Raw genomic sequence first — 9,797 nt, 5'->3', positions numbered from 1 at the left:
CAGCTAGGCCTTGGACCCCACAATGGCAACTGCCTGCCCACAGATCACCGGCACTGGGGGTGAATGTTCAGAGTCTGGTAGGCACCAGAGCTGGGGGCCTGGGCAGGTCAGGAGTATGCAGTAGCGCCCCAGCTAGAGGGCCACAGAAGACGAGAAAAGAAAAAGAGAGAAAAAAACCTAATAAAAAGAAAAAGAAAAATTGAAAAAGAAAAAAAACTAATAATAAAAAAATAATAATAACAACATTAAAAAAAATACGAATAAAAAGAAAAAGAAAAAGAAAAAAACAATCTGTTATTCCACGACCCTTCGCGGCTTTTCACCTTAGTGCAGTTCCGCCCCTTTCCCTTTAAGCACCGCGTCCTTGCAGGGATCCCCAAGAGTCTTAGCTCTTTCCCTCTGATGTCTCCCATCCACAGACTTCACACAAAGCTACAGTTCTTGGCGTGGGTTCATGGACTATAAAAGGGAGCTACCCTGTGACCCACGCAGCACCCTATGGTTCTGCAGCGGCTAGGCTGTGGGTCCCAAGATGGCGACCGCGTGCCCCCTAATTGCCAGTGCTGGGGGAGAATGTCCAGAACTTGGCCTGTGCCAGAACCAGGGTCCTGGCGAGCACCATGCCCTCAGCAGCTACCTGGCCAGGGGGCCACCAAAGAAGAAAAAGAGAAGAAAAAAAAAAGAAACACTTTTTAGTTGCGCAATCGCAGTCCCTCACCTCGGTGCAGTTCCACCCATTTCCCATTAATTGCTGCATCCCCACGGGGATCCCCGAGAGTGTAAGCTCTTTCCCGCTGATATCTCCTGTCCACAGAGTTCAAACAGAGCCACAGCTCCTGGCGTGGGTTCACAGACTATAAAAGGGAGCTACACTGGGACTCACGCGGCACCCTATGGATCCGCAGCAGCTAGGCTGTGGGTCCCAAGATGGTGACCGCGCGCCCGCTTATCCCCGGCGCTGGGGGAGAATGTCCAGATCTCAGCAGGTGCCAGAGCCGGGGGCCTGGCGAGCACCAGGGCCCTCAACAGCTCCCCGGCCAGCTCAGCAGCTCTGCCAGAGGGCCACCAAAGAAGAAAAACAGAAGGAAAAAAAAGAAACTGCTTTATAATTTCACGATCGCGGTCCCTCACCTCAGCACAGCTCCGCACCTGTTCCTTTAAGTGTTCCGTTGCCGCAGAAACCCCCCAGGTTCTAAGCTCCTTCCCACTTATGTCACCTGTCCTGAGAGCTCCACATCTCCCGTGGTGATTCTGCCCCGACTTCAGTCTCATCCCTGATTGAGTGGGTGTGGAGGTCAGTCGGGAGAACAAGGTGCTTTGCTGTGGGGCTGAACCTGCCTCACTCGCTGAGGTGGGTACAGCTGTCCCACACTCTGCTATTTTCTGTCCCACACTCTCGAAATCATCTTGGTCTAATTTCCCACTCGCCTCTGTTTTTTCTTGTTCTCTGTGTCCCACGGTGATTCTCCATGGGTTCACACCGCCGTTCTTGCGGGGGAGCGATCCTCTGGCATTGTTGCAGGTCAAGATCCACGCTTTCCTCTCCAGGAGCACAAATCCAGGAGGTCACCTCCACTCCGCCACCTTCCAACAGTCTATGTAACAATTTCAATGTTAAATTATTCTATATAATCTACACACCGCTTTACGAAAATGTCTGATAATATTAGTGCCTTAGTGCTTTGTACTGTGAATCCTCATATATTTAGACTTGATTTTTTATTATTTTTTTCACATTATGGCATCTGTAAAGTACAAGTTCTGTTTTAAAAACTGTGTTTTATGAAGAAATGTTTTTTCCATTCATTACATTTGTAGAGTTCCTCTCAAATCCAAATTCACTGAAGTTAAAGTTTCAGCAGTTCACATACGGTTTCATTTCAGTATAAATTTTCCCATGCACAAGATCTGCGATAGAAGTAAAGATGTTGTACCACTCTTTATAGTTGGGATATTTTTTTCTCTGTATAAACACTCTGGTACACCCTAAGACTTTTATTTTCTGAAAGGAATATTTGACAGTTTTCACACCTATATTGCCATTAACCAGAATGACTCTCTGATGGCAGGTCATATGTGAGCAAGCTTTCTCACTTTTCATTACTTGGTAGGACTTTTCTCAGGTATGACTTCTCTAATGCACAGTAAGGGAAGTGGACCAGGCAAAGGCTTTGTTGCATTCTTAACATTTGTATGTTTTCTCTCTGGTGTGAATTTTCTTATGTTTACAAATATTTAAGCACTAGTTAATGGTTTTGCCACATTGTTCACTTTCATAAGGTTTCTCTTCAGCATATATTATCTTATGTTGAGAAACATGATCATAACTTAAAGGATTTCCCACATTCTGCATACTTCCAGGGCTTCCCTACTATATGAATTATCTTATGATAAGAAAACCTAGGGCAATATTTAAAGACTTTACTATATTCTTCACATTTGTAGGTTTTCTCTTATATGAACTCTCTTATGGGAACTAAGGTGTGAGTGCTGGGCAAAGGCTTTGCCACATTCCTTACATTTGTAGGGTTTCTCTCCAGTATGAATTCTCTTATGTTCAGTAAGGTATGAACAATGGGTAAAAGCTTTGCCACATTCTTCACATTTGTAGGGTTTTTCTCCAGTATGAATTCTCTTATGTATATTAAGGTTTGAGCACTGGGCAAAGGCTTTCCCACATTCTTCACATTTGTAGGGTTTTTCTCCAGTATGAATTCTCTTATGATTAGTAAAGTCTGAATAGTGGATAAAGGCTTTGCCGCATTTTTCACATTTGTAGGGTTTTTCTCCAGTATGAATTCGTTTATGTATATTAAGGTTTGAGTATGAGGCATAGGTTTTGCCACAGTCTTCACATTTGTAGGGTTTCTCTCCAGTATGAATTCTCTTATGTTGAGTAAGGTATGAACACTGGGCAAAGGCTTTGCCACATTCTTTACATTTGTAAGGTTTCTCTCCAGTATGAATTCTCTTATGTGAATAAAATTTCGAGTGCCAGACAAAGGCTTTACCACATTCTTCACATTTGTAGAGTTTCTCTCCGGTATGAATTCTCTTATGTCTACTAAGGTCTGAGCACCGGGTAAAGGCTTTGCCACATTCTTCACAGTTGTACGGTTTCTCTCCAGTATGAATTTTCTTATGTCTACTAAGGTGTGAGCACCGGGTAAAGGCTTTGCCACATTCTTCACAGTTATAAGGTTTTTCTCCAGTATGAATTCTTTTATGTGCAGTAAGGTATGAGCAATTGGTAAAAGCTTTGCCACATTCTTCACATTTGTAGGGTTTTTCTCCACTATGAATTTTCTTATGTGTACTAAGGCTTGAGCACTGGGTATAGGTTTTGCCACATTCTTCACATTTGTAGGGTTTTTCTCCAGTATGAATTCTCTTATGTATATAAAGGTTCGAGTACTGGGCAAACGCTTCGCCACATCCTTCACATTGGTAATGTTTTTCTTTAGTATGAATTCCCTTATGTATATACAGGTTTGTGTACTGGGCAAAGGCTTTGCCACATTCTTCACATGTGTAAGGTTTCTCTCCAGCATGAATTCTCTTATGTTCAGTAAGGTATGAACACTGGGCAAAGGCTTTGCCACATTCTTCACATTTGTAGGATTTCTCTCCAGTATGAATTCTCTTATGTTTACTAAGGTATGAGCACCGAGTAAAGGCTTTGCCACATTCTTCACAGTTATAGGGTTTCTCTTCAGTATGCATTCTCTTATGTTCTGTGAGGTGTGAACACTGGGTAAAGGCTTTGCCACATCCTTCACATTTGTAGGGTTTCTCTCCAGTATGAATTCTCTTATGTAAGGTAAGGTATGAGCAATTGGTAAAAGCTTTGCCACATTCTTCACATTTGTAGGGTTTCTCTCCAGTATGAATTCTCTTATGTGCAGTAAGGTATGAGCAACGGGTAAAAGCTTTGCCACATTCTTCACATTTGTAGGGTTTTTCTCCACTATGAATTTTCTTATGTGTACTAAGGCTTGAGCACTGGGTAAAGGTTTTGCCACATTCTTTACATTTGTAGGGTTTTTCTCCAGTATGAATTCTCTTATGTTCAGCAAGGTATGAGCACTGGCCAAAGGCTTTCCCACATTCTTCACATTTGTAGAGTTTTTCTCCAATATGAATTCTCTTATGTTTATAAAGGTATGAGTACCGGGCAAAATCTTTGCCACATTCTTCACATTTGTAGAGTTTTTCTTTAGTATGAATTCTGTTATGTGTAGAAATATTTAAACTATGGTTAAAAGCTTTGCCATAAATTTCACACTTATACCATTTCTGACCAGTAAAAATTATCTTATGATTAGAACTGCTTGAGCAAGATTTAAAGATTTTGTCACATTCTTTAAAATTGTAAGGTTTCTCTCCATTATGAATTGCCTTATGTTCAGTAATGTGTGAGCATTGGTTAAATGCTTCCCCATAATTTTTACATTTAACACATTTCTCTACAGTATGCCTTATCTTATGTCTATTTTTATTTGACAATTTTTTACAGACTTTCAAACACTTATTATGTTGGAAGATTTTAGCATGGGTAGTTGTTGAATGTTGGTGAAGTCCATCATTACTTCCTTTCTGCTCCTTACACTCACTCACAATTTCCCAGTCTTTCATTAAGTTTAAATTCTCAAGGCCACACTTTTCATATCTTCTTAGTACCACATTTTGGAATAAAACATTTATCCCTTGCTCTGGCAAATGGTCCTGGGTGGAATAAGAGGGCATAGCTGAAAGAAATTTCAAAAATAACAAATTATCTCACTTATTTCTATTTTTACAATCTGATGAATATGTATTATAAATTTAATATTTAAAATTATACCAGCCAAATAAGCAAAATTATACAATATGATATAGATCCTATAATTCTGTAGACAAAAAAAAAGGTAACAAAACCATACTGACCAAACTCCTTTTGTGGGAATCCTAAAAACCAGGTAAGAACTTCCAACACACCAGGAGAGGACAACACCAAGAGCCATATGGAAAGGGAAGTAATGTTTGTTATGTTTCCCTACCATGGCCTTTCCTCCTCAATACAGCATGTTGTACATAGATGTAAAATCTCAACCCCCAGTTTCTCCCTCAATAGAGAAAGAAAATAGTAATACCTGTGTCCATCATTCTGGGTTTTGGGGGTCCTTCCAAAGCCCCCAGTTTCTGTGTCTCATAACACAGAGTGCTGAAAGGAATAGTGCTATATTTTCAAAGACAGACTAGGCATACTGAATCCAAATGTAAAAAGTCATTACAGCAACAGAGAGCCTTCAGTACCACAAACAGAGGAGAGGTGTAGCAAATGATGACAGGTTCTTAAGATGAAATGTGGTGAAATTACTTTAACTAGAAAGTAAACACACAATTACACACAATTCCTCAAAAGAAAATCCTCAGAATGGGCCAGGCACAGTGGCTCACACCTGTAATCCTAGCACTCTGGGAGGCTGAGACAGGTGGATCATTTGAGCTCAGGAGTCCGAGACCAGTCTGAGCAAGAGGAAGACCCTGTGTATACTAAAAACAGAAATAAATTATATGGACAACTAAAAATATATACAGAAAAAAATTAGCTGGGCATGCTAGTGGCTGCCTGTAATCCCAGCTACTCGGGAGGCTGAGACAGAAGGATTGCTTGAGCCCAGGAGTTTGAGGTTGCTGTGAACTAGGCTGACACTATGGCACTGTAGCTCAGGAAACAGTGAGACTCCGTTTCCAAAAAAAACAAAAAAAAAAAAGAAAGAAAAGAAAAAAAGAAAATCCTCAAAATGGATTTCAGGTTCCTTAAATCTCTAGGAAAGTCAATTGGTGTCAGTCCCCCAGAACAAAGGCACTTTATAAAGTTTGTTAAAGGTGGCTTTTTTTAATACTCAAATCTCAAGTAACGGTTACAACATACACAAAATTTCAGGGAAATATAGCCCAATTAAAGAAACAAAATAAATGACCAGTAGTCAGCCAAAAAGGAATGGAGAGGTTGAAGTTACCGGAAAATATTGAAAATAACCATCTGAATGAGGCTGAATGAGCCCAGTGGGAACAATATAAACAGCTAAATAAAATCAGGAAAATGACAATATCACAAAAAATAAAATCATAGAAAACACATTGTGGAGCTGAAGAATACAGTAAGAAATGACTGAGATATTCTCAAATATAAGAAAAATAGCCATAAAAAATTAAAAGTTTAGCATACTTCAGCTAGGGTAAGCACAAAGTGAGCTGTAACAAGACAGATTATAAAGCTATGAAAATCACATGAAAGAAGAGAATATTCAAAGCAGCAAAATAAAAGTGATGTGTCATCTGTAACCATGCTCCTGTCAGATTATTGGTGAGTTTTTCAATAGAAACCTTGCATGCCAGAAAAAAGAGTTGGGTGATACAGTCAAAATGCTGAAAGGAAAACTTCAAAGAAGAAACACTATATTCAGCAAAACTGCCCTTCTAAGAGAAGAAAAATAGAGACTTCTTAAGATAACTAGGTGCTGAAAAACTTTATTACCACTAGACTTTTCCCACAAGAAATCCCAAAAGGACTCCCTTTCATTAAAAAATTTAAAAATGCTAGAAAATGACACAAAATCATAAGAAAATAAATAAATCTCTTGGAAAGATGTACAAACACACATAGGTAAGATTCTGTAGTATTGAAATAAGGGTACAGAAAACACTTTTAATCATGGTATAAAATTTGAAAACAAAAACAAGAAAAATAATACTGAAACTCTGTTAATAGGTATAGAATATAACAAGATATAATTGGTGATATCAATAACAAAATTGAGGACAGATGTAATGATTACAAATTTTTAAATGCAACTAAAATTAAGTTATTACCACTTTAAAATATGTTGTTTTAACTATAAGTTTCGTAAAATTGCCATGGTAACCATCATGAAAATACCTATTATACAGATATGCTAAAAGGATACATACAAAAAGAGTCAAAGAATATAAATACACAAATCAGTGAGATACAAAGAAAGGCAGGAAGAATGGGCAAAATAGCTGCAAGAATCAAAGAAATCATTTAATAAAATGCCAATAGTAAGTCCTTTCCTTTCAAAAAAATTATGTAAACATTCATGAACTAAACTTCAAAACTGAAAGATGTAAATTGAATAGAGATAAGGATTTAGGAAAATTAAAAAAAAAACAAGATCCAACTATATACTGTTTCCAAGAGACTCACCTTACATCAAACAACAAAAGTGGACTAAAAGTGGCAGGATAAAAAAAGGTATTGCATGCAAATATTAATCAAATGAAAGCAGGAGAGATCACAATTAGGCACAATGTATTTTGAGGGAAAATTTGTCCTATTTTATAAACTATGCTTTAAGTCAAAACTATCACAAAAGACACAGAAGGATATTAAATAAGTATTGATTCACTGATAACTTATGATTTACTTTTATATTATATATGTAATATATATAAAATATAAAATACATATATGCACATTGTGTGTGTGTATAAATTCAGGCTTGCCAAATATATAAAACAAACATTGACAGAATTGAAGGAAAAAATACACAGGAATATAATAATGCTAGGATATGCCAATAACGTCACTTTCAGTAATAAATAATAATGTAAGGGAATAACTGACAGCACTATACAACAATTACACCTAACAGACATACAGAGAAGATGGCAGAGTGGAGGTGACCTCCTGGATTCGTGCTCTTGGAGAGGAAGGCATGGATCTCGACCTGCCACAACGCTAGAGGATTGCTCCCCCGCAGGAACGGTGGTGTGAACCCACGGAGAATCACCATGGACACAGAGAACAAGAAAAAACAGAGGCGAGTGGGAAATCAGACTGAGATAATTTGGAGAGTGTGGGACGGAAAATAGACAGCGGAGTGCGGGACGGCCGTACCTGCCTCAACGACGAGTGAGGTGGGTTCAGCCCCACAGCAAAGCGGCTTGTTCTCCCCACTGACCTCCACACCCACTCAATCAGGGATCTGACTGAAGTCGGGGCAGAATCACCACGGGAGACGTGGAGCTCTCAAGACAGGTGACATAAGCGGGAAGGAGCTTAGACTCTGGGGGGTTTCCGTGGTGACCTAACACTTAAAGGAACAGGTACTGAGCTGGGCTGACGCGAGGGACCACGATCGTGAAATATTAAAGTGAGTTTTTTTTGTTCTTTTTCTTCTTCGGTGGCCCCCCCCCGGCCGGGGAGCTGCTATGGGCTCTGGCACCTGCTGAGCTCTCAATGTTCACCCCCAGCGCCGGCCACTGGCTGGCACGCAGTCGCCATCTTGGGTTCCACAGCGTAGTCGCTGCGGATCCATAGGGGGCCACGCGGGTCTCCGCACAGCTCCCTTTTATAGTCCATGAACCCACGCCAAGAGCTGTGGCTCTGTGTGAACTCTGTGGGCAGGAGACATCAGTAGGAAAGAGCTTGGACTCTGGGGGATCCCTGCAGGAATGAAGCAATTGAAGGGAAAAGGGGGGGGGCTGCACCTAGGCGAGGGACTGCGATTGTGAAATTATAAAGAGGGTTTATTTTCTTTTTTTCCTCTTTTTCTTCTTCAGCGCCCCCCCCCCCCCCCGGCGGGGGAGCTGCTATAGGCTCCGGCCGCCTGCCGAGCTCTGAACTTTCTCCCCCCACGCCGGCGACTGGCAGGCGCACGGGCATCATCTGTGGACCACAGCTTAGCCACTACAGATCTATAGGGGGCCACGCGGGTCCCGCACAGCTCCCTTATATAGTCTGTGACCCCACACCAAGAGCTGTGGCTCTGTATGAACTCTGGGGACATTAGACATCAGCGGGAAAGAGCTTGGATTCTGGGGGATCCCCGCCGGTGCGCAGCAATTAACATGAAAAAGGGCGGAGCTACACCAAGGTGAGGGACCACGATTGTGAAATTATGAAGTGGTTTTTTTTTTTTCTTTTCTTTTTTTCTTCTTCGGTGGCCCCCCGGCCGGGCAGCTGCAGTGGGCTGTGGTGCTCGCCGAGCCCTTGGCTCTGGGGCCTGTCAAGCTTTGAACATTCTCCCCCAGCGCCGGCCACTGGCGGGTGCACAATCGCCATCTTGGGTCCCACAGCATAGCCACTGCAGGTAAATAGGGGGCAAAGCGGGTCCCCACGTGGCTCCTTTTTATAGTCTGTGAACCCACACCAAGAGCTGTGGCTCTGTGTGAACTCTGTGCACAGGAGACATCAGTGGGAAAGAGCTTGGACCCTGGGGGATCCCCGCGGGAACAAAGTGATTGAAGGGAGACGGGGCGGATCTGAGCTGAGGTGAGGGACCGTGATCGTGAAATTATAAAGTGATTTTCTTTTCTCTTTTTCTTCTTTGGTGGCCCCCTGGCCAGGGACATGTGGTGGACTCTGGCGCCTGCCCAGCTCTGAACATTCCCCCCTAGTGCCAGCAACTGGCGGGCACACGGTCGCCATCTTGGGTCCCACAGCATAGCCGCTACGGATCCATAAGGGGCCGCGTGGATCCCCGCGCAGCTTCTTTTTATAGTCCGTGAACCAAGGCCAAGAGCTGTGGCTTTATATGAACTCTGTGGACAGGGGACATAAGCAGGAAAGAGCTAAGACTCTTGGTCGCGGAATAACAGGTTATTTTTTTCCTTTTTTTCTTTTCGTTTTCTTTTCTTTCTTGTTTTCTCTTTTTCTTTTTATTCATATTGGTTTTTTAAAATATTATTATTTATTATTATTATTATTAGTGCTTTTGTTTGTTTGCTTGTTGTTTTGTTTTTCCTTTTCTTTTTATTTGTATTTTTTTTCTCTTTCTTTCCTTTTC

General features: G+C 41.4%; 1 protein-coding gene across 1 annotated transcript; it reads right to left on the bottom strand.

The window, feature by feature from the left end:
- Positions 1-2,610: 2,610 nt before the first annotated feature.
- On the bottom strand, positions 2,611-8,371 carry LOC123649032 (zinc finger protein 708-like; the record flags this gene model as incomplete). Its single annotated transcript, XM_045566973.1, has 3 exons — positions 8,257-8,371; positions 3,722-4,748; positions 2,611-3,388 (listed from the first exon to the last, which is right to left on the bottom strand). Coding segments are annotated over exons 1-3 (1,920 nt in total), but the record flags the coding sequence as incomplete, so codon positions are not given.
- Between the last annotated feature and the right edge of the window lie 1,426 nt (positions 8,372-9,797).

The sequence above is a fragment of the Lemur catta genome, chromosome 13, assembly GCF_020740605.2.
Source record: "Lemur catta isolate mLemCat1 chromosome 13, mLemCat1.pri, whole genome shotgun sequence".
Taxonomy (NCBI): Eukaryota; Metazoa; Chordata; class Mammalia; order Primates; family Lemuridae; genus Lemur; species Lemur catta.
The sequence above is the reverse complement of the archived record's forward strand: the minus strand, read 5'-3'. Positions and strand labels throughout refer to the sequence as shown.